General features: G+C 37.1%; 1 protein-coding gene, 1 long non-coding RNA gene and 1 pseudogene across 2 annotated transcripts; 1 reads left to right on the top strand and 2 right to left on the bottom strand.

Moving 5' to 3' along the window:
- Positions 1-200: 200 nt before the first annotated feature.
- Positions 201-4,123, bottom strand: LOC108488112 (uncharacterized; annotated as a pseudogene).
- A 39-nt stretch (positions 4,124-4,162) lies between these two features.
- Positions 4,163-6,370, bottom strand: LOC128290604 (uncharacterized). Its single transcript, XM_053026319.1, has one exon. The coding sequence runs from the start codon at positions 6,368-6,370 to the stop codon at positions 4,163-4,165; it is 2,208 nt and encodes a 735-aa protein (XP_052882279.1).
- A 5,685-nt stretch (positions 6,371-12,055) lies between these two features.
- LOC128290376 (uncharacterized) lies at positions 12,056-12,734 on the top strand. The gene is made up of 2 exons (XR_008280186.1): positions 12,056-12,195; positions 12,546-12,734. It is a non-coding gene; the product is annotated as an uncharacterized LOC128290376 (long non-coding RNA).
- The last annotated feature ends 4,965 nt before the right edge of the window (positions 12,735-17,699 follow it).

Genomic DNA, 17,699 nt, shown 5'->3' on the forward strand with positions numbered 1-17,699 from the left:
GTACTTTGTCGATACCCCAAGATGTAGCATACCTCTTCTCTGACAATTCAGGCATAGCGAAAATACCATCTGCCTTTACCTTCGACCAAAATTTGAATTGCCCTTTTTGGGTTTTCAATTCAAAACCCCATTGGTCACAAGGTGCCCTTTGCGGGTTTTCACCTTGGCCTCTCCCCCTTTTCTTTTCTCTTTTTTTTTTTTTAAGCGAAGTACTTCTTAACTGAATCTGCATTGACTGGGTTAGGTAAGTTCCCGCCATCCATCTCAGCTAATATCAACGCTCCTCCAGAAAAGGCCTTTTTTACCACATACGGTCCCTCCCAGTTTGGCATCCATTTCCCTCTAAAATCCTTTTGTATAGGAAGAATCTTTTTTAACACCAAGTCCCCCTCTTGGAACACTCTAGGACAACCTTCTTATTGTAAGCTCGCATCATTCGCTTCTGATACACTTGTCCATGATGTATGGCTTTTAGCCTCTTTTCTTCGATCAAATTCAACTGATCATATCTGGATTGGACCCATTCTGCTTCATCCAATTTTAATTCCGACAACACTTGGAGGGAGGGGATTTCAACCTCAATAGGCAAAATTGCCTCCATTCCATAAACCAATGAAAAAGGCGTTGCCCCAGTAGAAGTTCTGACAGATGTACGATAAGCTAAAAGAGCAAATGGTAATTTTTCATGCCAATCCCGATAAGTCTCAACCATTTTCCCCACAATCTTCTTTATATTTTTATTAGCCGCCTCAACTGCACCATTCATATTCGGATGATACGGCGATGAGTTATGATGCTTAATTCTGAACTGACTGCAGACCCCTGCTATCATGCTATTATTCAAATTCAATGCGTTGTCCGATATGATCCTTTCTGGCATGCCATATCAACATATAATCTCCTTCTTTAAGAACCTACTAACTGTTGACTTTGTGACATTGACGTATGAAGCAGCCTCTACCCATTTGGTGAAATAATCAATGACTACAAAAGTGAACCGATTACCGTTAGAGGCTTTTGACGAGATTGGTCCAATGACATCCATGCCCCACATTGAAAAAGGCCATTAGGAAGTCATAACATGAAGCGGGGAAGGAGGCACATGGATTTTATCCCCATAAATTTGGCACTTATGGCACTTCTTGGTGTAACTGATGCAATCTCCCTCCATCGTAGACCAGTAGTACCCAAATCTCATGATCTGCCTAGCCATTGTAAACCCATTGGCGTGCGTTCCACAAACACCTTCATGGACTTCTTCCAGAATCTTCTTCGCTTCCACAACGTCAACGCACCTTAACAATATCTGATCTTTCCTCCTTTTATACAGGATCTCTCCATCTAAGATATAATCATTAGCGAGCCTTCTCAACATTCTCTTGTCATTTTCAGTAGCCTGATCGGGGTATTCACGATTCTTCACATATCGCAGAATGTCATGATACCAAGGATGGCAGAATGTCATGATACCAAGGATGGCTATCTCTCTCCTCTTCCTCGTCTATATTGCAACAATGAGCTGGAGCATCACAAATACTCATCTGAATTGGCTTCATATCATCTTGTTTATTTATTCTGATCATAGAAGCTAATGTAGCCAGGGCATCGGCCATCTGATTCTCATCACGTGGGAGATAAAAGAAAGTGACATCATCAAACTGCTCAATTAATTCCAAAACTAACTTTGGATAACTGATCAATTTGGGATCTCTCGTCTCCCATTCCCCTTTGAGCTGATAGATCACCAATACAGAGTCTCCATATACCTCTAGCACCTTGATTTTACGATCTATGGCCACACGAATTCCCATGATACATGCCTCGTACTCTGCCATATTATTTGTGCAGTCAAAATCCAACCTGCAAATAAACGGATAATGATCTCCATTTGGGGATATCAGAACTGCCCCAATTCCATTGCCAACTGCATTTGATGCTCCATCAAAATTCAGTTTCCAAGAAGAATTTTCGGATGTGTCTTCCTCGGTAGTTGCCACATACATTAAATCTTCATTGGGAAAATCAAGGCTCAGAGGCTCATAATCTTTTAGGGCTCTACTAGCCAGAAAATCTGCTATGGCACTTCCTTTAATGGCCTTCTGGTTCACGTAGACTATGTCAAACTCAGAAAGCAGAATTTGCCATCGGGCCATCCTTCCACTCAACGCAGTTGATTCCATCATGTACCTTAAAGGATCTAGCTTCGAAATTAACCACGTCGTATGGTACAACATGTACTGTCTTAATCTCCAAGTGGTCCAAACCAAAGCGCAACATAATTTTTCAATTGACGAGTATCTCATTTCACACTCAGTGAATTTTTTACTGAGGTAATATATCGCATTTTTCTTCCTTCCGGTCTCATCATGTTGCCCAAGCACACATCCCATTGAACTGTCAAATACTGTTAAATACAATATCAGTGGCCTATTAGGACTAGGCGGCGTCAGTACTGGAGGGTTGGACAAATAATGTTTAACTTTGTCGAAAGCTTTTTGGCACTCATCATCCCATATACCTGGATTGTGTTTCTTAAAGAGACGAAATATGGGGTCACATTTCTCTGTTAGTTGTGAAATGAACCGGGCAATGTAGTTTAATCTTCCTAGGAAACCATGAACTTCTTTTTAAGTACGGGGTGGAGGCAGTTCTTGTATAGCTCTGACTTTGTCCGAGTCAACTATAATTCCCTTTCCACTGACAACGAAACCCAGTAATTTTCCTGACCTGGGTCTAAAAGTACATTTCGTCGGATTGAGTTTAAGTTGAAATTTCCTCAACCTCAGAAATAACCTCTTTAAGACTTGTAAGTGCTCATTTTCTGTTCGAGACTTTGCAATCATGTCGTCAACGTAAACCTCAATCTCTTTATTCATCATGTCATGAAAGAGGGTTACCATAGCCCTTTGATACGTTGCTCCTGCGTTCTTCAAACCGAATGGCATCACCTTGTAACAAAACGTTCCCCACAGGGTTATGAACGTAGTCTTTTCCATGTCTTCAGGATGCATCTTAATCTGATTATACCCCGAGAATCCATCCATAAAAGAGAATAGTGAGTAGCCTGCCGTATTATCTACTAGGGTATCAATGTGAGGCAAGGGGAAGTTATCCTTTGGACTAGCTTTGTTTAGATCTCTGTAATCCACACACATCTGCACTTTTTCATCTTTTTTAGGGACGGGGACAACATTAGCTACCCATTCTGGGTAATTAACCGCTCGTAAGAAGCCAGCATCAAATTGTTTCTTGACCTCTTCCCTTATTTTCACTGCCATATCGGGTCTCATCCTTCGGAGCTTCTGCTGTATGGGCTTACACTCCTCTTTTATAGGGACACGGTGTACCGCAATATCGGGGTTTAAACCTGGCATATCTTGATACGTCCATGCGAAGACATCTTTGAACTCTCGCAATAATTCGATAAGATCCTGTCTTGTTTTCTCATTGATGCAAGTGCCAATTTTCACCTCCTTTCCTTCTTCCAAGGTCACACTCCCAATTGTCTCCTGGTAAAGCAGAATCTGTTCCTCTTCCCGCTCTACCATCCTCAACAAGTCTGGGGATAAACTATAATCCTCGTCATCTTCAAAATCCAGAAATCCCTCTAAGCACAACCCTTGCTCAAAAAGAGATTCAGGGTCCATATCAGTACTACTCGTGTCATTGATATCTGGGGACCTGTTGCAAATATGAAAGAATGTCCAAAAATGAATCTAAGAATAGTTTATTTGTAACACGACAATGAATGAAAAATAGAACCAGATATTTGCTCAAAGAGTGATGAAAATGCATTTCTCTATTGAAATAACAATGTTTAAACATGAGCCTATTTCACGAAAGATTCTTATTGCTCTAGGCCAAAACAATAAGTATGTTACGAACATTACTTTGAATTTGCTTTAAAATTACAGAATCTCTTACGTAGTCAATTGTTCAAGACACTTCCGAACACGTAAGGGCAAATACCTAGTAAATTTCCTTCTTCCACGTTCTCTCCAAATATAGCATTAATGCTCAGGCTATCGAACATGTCTTTAAAATATTCTTCCTTTCTCATCCCGCTCTCCAGATAAATCATTCCTCCTGACACAAAAGTTTCGGATATGTAGGGAAAGCTCATCGACTCCCATTTGATTTCTGCCCCACTTAAACGTGCTCTTCATCTCTCTTGTCTCTTCTCTGCTTCCTTCCTTTTTTGTTTTGCATCCGGCTTATATCCCAAGCCAAAGCAATCCTGCTTATCAGTCAAGACTGGTACCTCGACCCATCCATGTAGATACTTTCTGAGTCCTCTTCCAGGCAATGCTCCACTTCTAACCATCAGTTGTAAACCCATTTTCGTAGCACTAGACACTTTGGGTATCAAGATCTTACTTCCCTCCATAATAAAAGTGGCATTCACAAACTCCAACGAACGAAAAGAACACTCCAATGCCTCATCATCCTTCTCAATGTATGGTGCATCACTGGTAACAGACGCAATAATATCTTCTTCCGCGTTTATTGTTATCAATCGACCCTCCATTATCAATTTCAACTTTTGATGCAATGATGACGGTACTGCCCCTGCTGCATGAATCCAAGGCCTCCCTAACAGGCAATTATAGGAGGGTTTAATGTCCATTACTAGGAAATCTACCTCGTATGTATTCGGACCAATTAAAAGAGGTACTCCGATCCTTCCCATCACCTTTCTTTCAGTCCCGTCAAATGCTCTCACCATGTTCTGACACATCTTCATGTGAGAGTTGTCTATTGGTAGCCTATTCAATGTAGATAAGGGTAAAACATTTAGCGCTGACCCATTATCAATTAGAACCCCCGGTACAGTATACCCCTTACAACGGGTAGTGATGTGTAAGGCCTTAGTAGATCCCCTACCCCCCGATGGTATTTCATCGTCGTTGAATGAGATGAAGTTGTCTGCGCTTATGTTATTGATAAGACGGTCTAGTTTGTTTACTGTGATGTCATTCGCAACATAGGTCTCATTTAACACCTTCATTAATGCGTTACGGTGTATCTTTAAGCTTAAAAGCAAGGTCAGTACCGAGATGCGAGCTGGCTGTTTGTGTAGCTGCTCCACGACACTATATTCACTGTGTTTTAAGAATTTCAAAAATTTCTTTGCCTCATTCTCAGCTATTGGCTCCTTAACAGGTAGCTCATCCCCTTGCTTCAATAAAGATTTCCCTTTTACTAAATCGGCTTTAGTATAGAAACCTACATCCTGGGCTTCTCCTTGCGTGTTGACCTGGTTCTTCCCTCCCGAGATTGTCACATTACAATTATAGCTCCAAGGTACCCTCTTGCTATCCTTATAAGGGAAAGCAACGGGTTTCTGTATCACTATTCTTGGTGCCATTTTCAATCCAACTTCATTAATCTTTGGCTGTGAAATAATTACTTTTGGCCGATTAATCTCACAGTCTTTTCCTAACGACCCTCCTTCCGAGGTGCATACATCTCTCTCTTCTACATATTTAAAGAATTCCAACTCTTTGTTGTCCATTAGTTCCTGTATTAGGGCCCTAAATTCATTACATTCTTGGATCTCATGATCCTTCTCATCATGGAACTCACAATAGTTCCCCATTTTCTGGGATCTGTTTCCCGAACTCTGCTTGATTAACCCTCTCTTCATTATTTCCTTCCAAACCTCTCTCAATGGTGTTCTTACTTCAGCCACAGTCATTCTAAATCTCTTCCCAGTATTCTCAATTACTGCATTTACCCCATTGTCGGCATGATTGGGTAACGGATTTTCCCCGCTAGATGATTCATCAAATTTTATGATGCCCATTTCAAGGAGCTTTTCCACTAACCTCTTAAATGCGGTGCAATTTTCTATCGCATGTCCTGTGATTCCCGCATGGTATTCGCATTGGACATTTTCGTTGTACCACTTGGGATACGGAGGTTGTATCGGTTTCAGATAAACCGGTGATACAACATGTGCATTAAATAAAGTTTGATATAACTCCTTGTACAACACTGGAATGGATGTAAACTGGAGTTTTTCTGTATTCCGCTTTGTATCAGACTCTTGCTTTGATGAGGCTTGCTGACTCGCGTTTTCTATTCTCGGTTGATTCACAGTGATCAGTGTTGCATAACTCCTACTTACATTGTTTACTTCATTTTCTCTCTTTCGTGGGACTGACTTCTTGATGCTCTCCCCCGCTTCTATCTTTCCACACCTTATTGCATTTTCTATCATCTCACCGGATATTACTATATCCGAAAAACTCTTGGTTGCGCCTCCTAGCAAGTGATTGATGAAAGGTGCTTTCGGTATTGATAAACAACATAGTCGTTTCCTTCTCAAGCAGTGGCGGTTGAACTGCACATAGCGACTTCTCTCCATCTTTGGGCATATTGCACGAAACTTTCGTTCGGCTTCTTTTCCATACTTTGTAAAGTGATTCTATCAAAAGCTATATCAATCACGTGACCATATTACTTCATAAAAGCTTGTGCCAAGTCTTTCCATGAACTAATTTGGCCCGATTCAATTGGTTATACCATTTGGCCATTTGCCCGGTCGGGCTATCTTGGAAGCGATGGACTAATAACGGATCATTATGGATATATCCTGTCATCCTTCGACAGAACATTGTAATGTGAGCCTCAGGACAACTGGTCCCGTTGTATTTTTCAAACTCCGGCATCTTGAACTTTGGAGGAAGTACTAGGTCTGGGACCAGGCTCAGATCCTTAGCATCAATCCCACCGTGATAATCAGCATTCTCTAATGCTTTGAACTTCTCCTCAAGCCACTTGCAACGGTCCTCTAGCTGCTTTGGGATCTCCATTCTCGCCTTTTCCACTTCTACTGCCTCATCAAAATCGGGGACCCTAGGATTCGCCAAATTATCCTCGGGGTTAGAGCTTGAGCCTATTGGGAAATTTATCGGGACTGAAGTACCAGTTTGACACGGAGGTTTAATGTTAACAGATACCTTAGGTTGTGGCGTTTGAATGCACACCGGGGTAAAGCCTGGGGGAGTAGAAGGGTCCTCATCATTGTTTCCGGTTCCAATTATAGGACTCTTTCCTTTATTCGAAGCTCCAGCCAACATTTGTACAAATTGGCTCATCATGTTTTCCTGGGATTCTAACATCTGATCTCTCATGTCTTGTTGTATTTTAGCTAACTGCTCTTGCATCTGTAAATGTAGTTGCTCTCGCATTTCCTTCTGTATCTGTTCCAATTTCTCTAATCTTTGGTCCATAGCTCTCGTTTTCCTTCGCGTATTATAGTGGTGCTTAACCGGTGAACTTTCGCTAGTTTCCAGATTAACTAAAATAAATTTTAATCAATTAGAGATCTTTTTATGAAAGCTAATGCATATGATATGGTGTAAATGCAATGCAAGAAGAAGACGTCAATTCTGATTCAATTCCATTTAGAAAACTTTACTTCAGAAAACAAAATCCCTTACATAAAATGGATTACATATATGGCTTAGCCCTAATGCTCAAAGTCTTCACTTTCCTAAGAAGGGAGGCTAACTCCTGCCCTCGTTCTGACACTAACTCATATTTAGTACTCAGCACATCTGCCTGAACTGCCAAAGTCTGTAAGTAATCAGCCACTTCTCGTATTTGGATTATAGCTTTGCCCATTAGGTAATCTCTATCCCGAACCTGATCCTGAGATCGATGAAGCTGCTCGCTTAATTGACCGTTATTTGCCTCCAGTCGTTTAATTCGGAGCTCACAATTTTGAAGTGTAGACTCAAGCTCTTCTACTTTTCTTTTCAGATCCTCGATCTTGCTTAAACTGGCCTTTAATTCAATCACCGAGTTACGACTTCGATGCTGGTGTAGTGCTTTCTCTAACTCAGCTACCCGGGCACTTAACACCTCCTTTTCACTTTGACTATCATCCAAGCTCTTCTCTAACCCAGCCTCTCGTACCTTAGTATCATGGAACTTCTTCTTCCACTGATCAGTTTTAGCCTTTTCTTCTTGAATTTCTTGCCTCCACTGTTCAGATGTCTTACCTAAACCAACGTTTTTTATTGAAGCTCGATACTTCTTGTAATATTCCTTCAAGCTAGCAAGATCCTCTTCAACTTTTCTCTTTCTTTTTCTTAAATTCTCGGCCTCCGACTTCTGGACATCAACATCTAACTTCAAGTATACCTTTTCCTGCTCCAACCGTTCTATTTTCTTTTCTAACTCCGAACTTTTCTTTTCGAAGTCTTGCCTTATAATTTCCAACTCAGAGGGAACCACTCGTAGATATTCCTCTAACGGTCGAACATCTTCTAGGTTTGGCCGCAGAATGTTATCATTAACCCTTCTTCTCCGCCACTCGTTATACTCAAGGGTCACCATTGGGTTTACAGCAACTCCTTCCATCCGGTAGGTTCGGTTCCAGGCGTTACAAATCTCTCTAACCTTTTTCTTGTAATTATCTCCTTTATAACAGAACTCGCTCTGAGCCAGCCCCTGTGTTGCAGGTATGAATTGCCTCGACCTGTATTGCCTCAATACGAGGAGAGGGGCATAACCAATGCCCCCCCAAATCCCTAACAAATGAACCCAATCATAATTTCCACACCTAAAAAGAATCTTACAGGGAACCATTCAAGGGGCTCTCCACTCGATGTCCTCCTCTTAAAGATTTTGTAGTATCGCCATCCATCTCTCCTCTGATATATCGTCCCTCCTCAACGTAACTGCAATTTCCTTCAAAGGAGAGAAATTTTGGAGGAAGGGTTGATAAGAGACCTTCTCCGCCTTCCAGAAATGGCTATTGAACCAAACTAATAAAAGTCATGCACATCCAATGAATCGCCTTGCAGCTCTTGGCATGCATTCAAGGATCTAAAAGTCTCAGCTAATATTGCAGGAACAGGTGTGATCCCTTTACCAAGTTGGTCAAATAAATTGGTAACTGCTTTGTCTATATACCTTAAAGCCTTAGGGAAAACCATCAACCCATAAACACTCAAAGCAAAGACGTCAACTCTTCTCTTCATATCAGGATGCGTCAGAATCAGCTCTCTCAAACTTACCCAAGGGATACACTTCCCATCCCCCTTCTGCTGGACTCAAGCCACAACCCACTGCTCACTCATCCCGGTAATATTCATCAATCTCTTGACGAAAGTTGGGATATTTACGATTCTAGAATAAATCTTGTCGGTTTGAAACTTCGGACATCGCAGCAAAGCCGTATATTCTTCTATAGTAGGTGTTAAATCCACCTTTCTAAAAGTAAAACAGCTGTAAGCAGAATTCCAGAATTGAGCCATGGCTCGGAACAAATGCTTGTCTACCTTAATATCAAGAAGATAAGACATATCACCATAATTATGATAGAATAACTGCTTCATCTCACCATCCCAATGACTCCATATCTCTTTCAGCTCTCTAAGATCATTTTGTGCTACACTAATATGGGTAAAGTCCCATTACTCCGATGTATACCCCTCCGCCAAACTGTCACCCTTCTCTAATTGTATATTCTCTGACCATTTCTTGGTAAACGCATTATATTCCACTTTATCAGAGAATCCGCTCTCCATGGCAAAACTTTCTATTTAGTAACTGAATCGTAAATCGACACCTTCTTTTATGGTGAAAATAATATGCAATCACTGTTAAAAAAAATAATAAAAATAAAAAACAGGTCAGAATCATGTATATAAAAATCAAAGCAATCAAGCACCTGCTTCGGCAACCGCTATATCTCGGTGTAGTTCTACCTAAGGCAGGCTCCTAAGGCGTACTATATGTGGGTTGGTTCTAGAATAAAGGTACCTGAACCCACAGATTCCTTGATCCTCACCCATTATAGGCTCATACGGACCAAGTTCAGTTCAGGGGAATACATTTCCCTATGACCATGCGGAGGTGAAAACCTCACGAAGACATAGGTACGGATGTATTCTAGAAGCGATCCCCTAGCCCATGCGGAAGTGAAAACCTCACGAAGTCATAGTTTCTCACTCCCACTTAAGAGGTGCGATCCCAACGGTCATGCAATATGGTGCGAAAGCATATCAAAAGTAAAATCAACAAGGACACAGAAGATGCAATGCAAAAATCGTGAATTTTTAGAAAAACAAACTTCAAATTTCGACAAGATGACAGAAAATAATCAATTTACAGCTCGACTCTCTTTATATGTCCCCAGTGGAGTCGCCAAGCTGTCGAAACCATTTTTTTAAAACGATTAATCGACTTTTGAAAACGAAAATTCGGAGTCACCACCAATCCTTTTTGTGGTGTGATTGGGCTACCTTATAAACATTTTGGTCTACGAATTTTGAGAAAATAGGCTCGGGAGTCAGTTACGTATGGGGAAGGATTAGCACTCCCAAGACGCCCAAAATCGGTACTTCATTGATTAATTTATGTCTTAATGTCGAAAATTAAAGATTTGAAAATATTTTAAAGTACGATAATCCTTTTTGAAATATTTGAGTAAATTAAACATGAGTTAAAGACCATCTCGCTTCAAGGTAAAACATCACATTTAGTACAGTAGGACATATCGTTTTTGACCCTCGATTATGAGCTTGTCTTTTATTTAAAAATTCGAGCACTTTTATTTTTTTTAAAAAGGGGTATTCGGATATTTAAATCAAACGTAAAGCCACATACTGGTGGGGCATAATTTTTCGAATTTTACAGAACACTGCCTCCACTTTTCAAAACTTGTAGAAATTTAATAAGAAGGATATTCGAATATTTGAATCGAACAAAAACCGAGACCCAATACGGTAGGGTACAATTTTCCGAGCTTCCAAATATCGAAAATTACCATTTTTAGGAGAAAATTTAAAGAATAAATTGATTAAGAAGGATATTCGAATACTTAAATCGAATAAAAAACGAAACCCAAAACGGTAGGGCACGTTTTTTAAAACGATTAAGTATAGAAAATTGCATTTATTAAAAACTATTTGGGAATAAGATGTTGAATAAAATACTTAAATCGAATAAAAAACCAACCCAATACGGTAGGGCTCGTTTTTTTAAAACGATTAAGTATAGAAAATTGTTTTTATGTTAAAACAAGTTGAGAATACATTATGGAATAAAAGAACTAAAACGATTAAAATTTGGGGAGGAAAAAAAATGATAAATAATGATGGATGACATAAAAATGATAATATGATAATCATGCTAACCCTATATTAATAAAAAAAATTAAAAATGGAAACAACAATAGTCATATATATGATAATATAATAAACATGACAATAATAGCAATATATCAATAGTATTACTAAATATAGTAACAATAGTAAAATTAAAATAATAACGATGCTAAGCTAACAATAATGATAAATAATAAATAATAATGAGTATAATAAACTATATTTAAAATAATTAACTTTCAATAAAATAGATAAAAAATGAATATCATATAAAGATAATAAAAACCCAAAATAATAATAATGTACAAAAATAATATATAAAAATATTTTAATTAAATATTATACAAGAATTTAGAATAATAATACATAAAATAGAATTTTTTAAAATATTCTTTACAATTGAAACAAATAAATAAAATAAATAATAATAATAATAATAATAATAATAATAATAATAATAATAATAATCACAATGAAGTAATCCAAAACATATGTTTAAATAAATTTTAAAAGTTGAATGCTAAATAAATTAAAGAAATACTGAATTATACATATAATAATAACAAAATAATTAAAATAAAAATAAAATAAAAGGGACAATTAATAAAGAAAATAAGCAGTTGAAGCCAAAATCAGGATCCAAATGTAGAGCGCGTAAATTCGTAAGGATTGAAAAAGCAAATAAACCATGCTCCAAAACACTTCACCCATGCACGGGCCAAATTAAAACAGTATGCAAATTTTAGGAAAAATTTTAAAAGACAATAAAATATGAATTAGGCCAATTTAGGAGTGGACTCAAAGGAGGGGGATTAAAAGTGCAAATTCCCCATTTAAAAAGCAAATGCGCGTGGACCAAGCTAGCCACTGACTTTTCCCTTCCCAATGCTACTGCTTAACATTTACTACTCTAAAAAAAACTATCTTGAAACCCATTTGTTTTTTTTTTGTTTTTTCTTAAAAAAAACCTCATGCTCTCCAATCTCTCATTCTCCCCTTGCTTCCTCGCCGAAATACTAGCACCCCGGCCCTCCACTCGCGTCCAGCAAAGCCTCCGACAGTGACTCCGGTAAGCTTCTCCTCCTTTCTCTTATTATTTATGTACAATAGGGAAAAAAAAATCGAAGAAAAGGGCAAATAAAATCAAAAGAAAAATGAGGCTTTTAATCACCTTCAACAAAAATCGTTTCTATATCTCTTTGTATGTGTTGATATTGTTTTTATCTTCTATTTTTCAAGGAAAAAAAACAGAAATAAATTATAGCAAAAACTCACCTTCAAAAAAAAAAATCTTCTAGTTATTCTCACTGATTTTGTGTTTCTTTTTGTATATCCAAAAAAAGTTCCCTCACCCGTTACAAAAAAATAAAGGCTTTATAGCCAAAATACAAACAGTTTCTTCTTATCTCTTTGCTCAAGTCGCAGGTATAACGGACGTGGGTCGTGCTTGGTGGTGGAGAACGTGGGCAATAGAAGCATGGAGGCAGTTGGAGGCTAGGGTCTTGGCTGAAGACGTTTTGGGGTTTGTGGGTTAGGGTTAAGTATTTGGGCTTCAAAATTGGATCTGTTTTCATTTTGTTTTTAATTTAATTTTGGTTCTATTTTTGATCTTTGGGGGTTTATTTTTGGTTTAAAAAATTTGGGCTTTAAAGGTAAATGGGCCCGGGCAAAATTTGGTACCCACAGCTATACATGCCATACTCAAAATAAACAAGCCATTATGCCAAGATGGTATACAGATAGTGTGAGCGAACCTCCAACCGTTCTCGATTTTCGAGCTGGCTTGTCAACACTACAAGGAATGAAAAGGAGGAAGTAAGCATAAATGCTTAGTAAGCTCACATGCAAATAGCAAGTAACACAACTATATAAGCAAACATAAAACATCATTTGCATAATCATCACCGAGACATTCATATCACATTTTCATTTATCATATTACCATATTCTTGTTATATCAAGTTTTCAACCCGAGGGTTAAGTACATACCTGTTCAAAGTATTCATTTCACAACACTTACCAATACGTCCCTTTCATCTCGAGTATTCCTCCATTTGAGTAGAATTTTACCCGTTGAACACATCGGAATATAATTCGGATACATGGAAAGTTTGCACATAAGTGCCACATATGTAGCCAAGCTACCATGTAACCCGCCCATAAGTGAACTCGGACTCAACTCAACGAGCTCGGGCGTTCGCATCCATAAGTGAACTCGGACTCAACTCAACGAGCTCAGATGCCTAGTTACATCTCTCGAACTCGGACACAACTCAACGAGTTCGGACATTCGCATCCATAAGTAAGTGAACTCGGACTCAACTCAACGAGCTCGGATGCCTAGTTACATCTCTCGAACTCGGACTCAACTCAACGAGTTCGGATGCTCAACCATCCTAGTGACATGTCACTTGTATCCTAATCTATTCCTAAGGTTCAAACGGGCTTTTTCCCTCGATCTCACATTTGCCGTCTTCCACGGAATATCGGAACCGATACTCGGTAGCAATTCATATGTAACAAGTAATAAACATAATTTGCATATTACTCAACAATAACTACAAAGCATAATATTTCATAAAAATAATCATCATATCATATAAATATCATTAAGTTACTTAAAATGACAATTATGTTACTACATTTACACATGAACTTACCTCGTATGCGAAAATGGCTAATTTTACCATTTCGTCCACAACTTGGTATTTTCCCCATTTTAGCCTGAATTTCAGTTTTCCTTGCTCTATCATTTAAAATATAGTCTAATTAGGACTCACATTATTCAAATTGACCTAAAATCATATTTTGGAAAAATTACAGTTTTGCCCCTAAACTTTTGCATATTTACACTTTTGCCCCAAAGCTCGTAAATTAAACTTCAGCCTATTTTCTTATGTTTTATGACATGCTGATAATTTTTTCCTTCTATGGAAACATCAAATTCTCACTCTAACATGTACTTATGACTATTAGGTATTTTTACCGATTAAGCCCTTTTGCTCGTTTTAACTTAAAACCGAGTAGCACAAGTTGTCTAACATAATTTAAAACCTCATATTCTATCATAAAACACCAAAATACACAAATTTCACCTATGGGTATTTTTCCAAATATAAAACCTAGGTTAAATTATTGCTAGAATAAGCTAAATCAAGTTACCGGGACTCCAAAAATGTAAAAATCATTAAAAACGAGGCTAGAATGGACTTACAATCGAGCTTGGAAGATTGAAAAACCCTAGCCATGGTTTCTCCTTGCTATATTCGGCCATGGGGTTGAAGATGAGCAAAATTGGCTTTTAATTTTGTATTTTAATTCATTTTACCCCTAAATGACCAAAATGCCCTTACTACTAAACTTTCCAAAAATTCCATCCATGTCCAATTTTTGTCCATAGACTTATAAATTGGTAAAATTTCTATTTAAGACCTCCTAATTAATATTTCAAAGCAATTTCATACTAGAAACTTCTAGAATGCAAGTTTTGCAAATTATTCGATTTAGTCCCTAATTACAATTTAAGCACTTTATGCATAAAATTTCTTCACGAAATTTTCACACAATCATGAAATCATATCATAGACCTTAAAATAATCATAAAATAATTATTTCTCTCAGATTTTGTGGTCACGAAACCACTATTCCGACTAGGCCCAAAATCAGAATATTACAAAATCCCCAACCATAGTGGGCTTAGAGCTGTGAGGGAATTCGGAGTGGCCACCCGTTCTGAAAGTTTGGTTTTCTTCTGGTGAACTGGACATCCTATTATTTACGTTGAGGTTTGGGTTTTTAAATGTAATAAGGCCGCTTAATTATTTTTGATGGTTTTAATATGTATTACTAAGATAGGTTTACTTATTTTAACTGTTGAAATTGGATAGCTTTAGGGCGCATTTTCAAAAAAAAAATAACAATTGATTTCAAAATAACACGACAACAAGCAAAGCTTCCGCAATGAAAGTATTTTCCAAAATTAATCACTTTTCCTAAAAATGACTTAATCAAATCAGTTTCCTAGAAATATACATGACGTTAAGGTGTGGCAATGGCGGTGTGCATGTCTAGGATTGGATCTGAAGGGAGCTTGGTACTTAAGTAGTCCGATAGACTCACCTCCTATTTTCCGGTTTCCTACCTGGTGCACAGCTTCCATTCACTTTAACCTATAATGAAATTATCTTTTAAAACACTAAGTAGGTTTTTCTGGATCAACAATATAAAATTTTTGAGCGCTTCGATATGGCATGTCAGATCCGGCCATAACGTCTGGGCCGGGTTTGGGGTGTTACAGACCCCAAGTAAAATTTTGAGAAAATATGTTTAATATTTCGCCACTCAAGTTTATTTTCATTTTCGGGTTTTAAAATAGCTAAAAAGCATAAACTTATTTTTCCAATCATTTTTGAGTAATCCATGTACATTTGCAAATGAATCATTTCTCATTTCTCATTTTCATTTCCATTTTGAGAAAACCACATTCATTTCCAAATGGTTCTATTTCTCTATTTAAAAGAAAACCATAATCATTCTTGAATGTGTCTCATTTCTTATTTTTTAATTCCGTTCATTTTAATTCAAACATGCAATTCATTTCTGGTTTCAACGAGCTAGCGGAGGGACCGATTGGACATATGTAATTAGGGCTTAAATAATTTATAATTAAGTTATAGCTTTTCTCCTATTGATTATAAACTCATTTAGTCACGAAGTCATTCCACTATAGTATCATAACTGAGCTTCCCTTAATGACATACCATTACGAAAACAACTCAATTAATGCTTGTCCAATGACCTTATCATAAGTGTGTTACCCTCATAGGATATCCTTAATCTCTTTGGGATAATATCAATTCTCTCAATATGATCCTATTTTATCTCATTGTAATCATTACATCTTCCTTCATGAAAGGTCAATTACTATCAAGTAGTAATCAAGTCATTCATCACAAAGACGAACAACCCATGGTCACATTTACTTTTCATCAACCATGTAATTCCATTGTTGTGAATGACGACGCTACATACTACAGAAGTCGTACACCCAACGCACCATTTTTTGGTTCATTATCTATTCGAATTTAGGTTTTTACTTACATCAAAGTGTACGAGTCATGCATACATAGTCCGTCATCCACTCAAGATTTAGATATGCCACACTATGAATGTCACAAGTGAATAAATTCATAAATGGATACAAGATCTATTCTTCTTGGGTCTAGTTCACTATATTGTTAGTCCAATCAATCATATCTATGTCTCTATTTTCTGGGAGTCATCCGCTCTAATGCCTAAAACAAAACATCTCCCTAATTGGACTTGCTAGACAACATATTAGTCTTTCAATCGGTTTGCTCATATTTTATTAGACTGAGGGCATATTTAGGTTCGTCTACTAATATAAGCTGTCTTTCTATATTATGACACGACCATGTAATACCGCTTAGTATTAGTTAAACATTAGACAACTAGTGAGCAATATTTGCTTTTATTTTGCTTTGCGTGCAAAAAAACATGTGAGGACAATAAACAAAGTATTAATGTAATTCATGAATAATTTTATTAATCAATTTGTTCAAAAAATTACAAGTATACTTAAACGAAAATACTACACTTAGGGCACCAGATCCAACAAACTCTACTTGTACCAACCTTTTCTTTCAAAGTAGGTTAGTTTGACACTTTGATTTTTGTGTTTGAATTACAAGTTTTTTTACTTTTATATTTTAATAGTTTGTTTCTACTTTTCTCTTGTAAGTACTTTTCAACTAGTATTCAACTCACCTCATCATTTTCTATCTACTAACACCACTGGGGTTGTTGCCAATAACATCTTTACTACATTGGATAAGGGGAAGAAATTTCTAGGCTTTATCCTCAATTTTCACAACTAACATGTTAAGCTTTTTATCTAGCACGATGCAATATATCAATTTCCTCTAAATTCAAATGAGGCCATTATAACAGCCTATTTTTAGGGTTAATCGAAACAATAGTTTCGGGACCACAATATAAATTCAAAATATTTATTTTAATATTTTATCATGTTTTAAAACATGATATAATTATTGTGTGAAAATTTCATAAAGAAATTTTACCGTTTAAAGGCTTAATTCGGTAAAAAGGACTAAATCGCGTAAAGCGTAAAAGTTGCGTTCTATAAGCTAAAGGTGTCAAAAATCTATGGAACTTAAAAGTTAGGGTCCTTATGTGATAAATGGACCATGGATTAGATATTGGATGATGTGGTTTGGCATTTGGTTGTAATTATTAATTTTTATTAAGGATAATATCTTAATTGATGTTTAAAATGATAATTGTAATAAAACAAAATGTGCATTTTGCATTCATCTTCTACAAAAAGAGAAAATCAACCGATTTATTGAAGAAAAAGAAGGCTAGGGTTCGGCACTTCTTTTCTCTATCAATTAGGTATGTATTTTACTCCGTTTTTAATAATTTTTACTTTTTTGAGATTGTTGCTTCGTAATCTAGCTAGCCCGTACCTCCGATTTCAAAACTGTTAAAGTATTTGGATGATGTCATTGTTGAATGTTTGAGTATCTTGAT

Source organism: Gossypium arboreum, chromosome 3 (genome assembly GCF_025698485.1).
Source record: "Gossypium arboreum isolate Shixiya-1 chromosome 3, ASM2569848v2, whole genome shotgun sequence".
Classification (NCBI taxonomy): Eukaryota; Viridiplantae; Streptophyta; class Magnoliopsida; order Malvales; family Malvaceae; genus Gossypium; species Gossypium arboreum.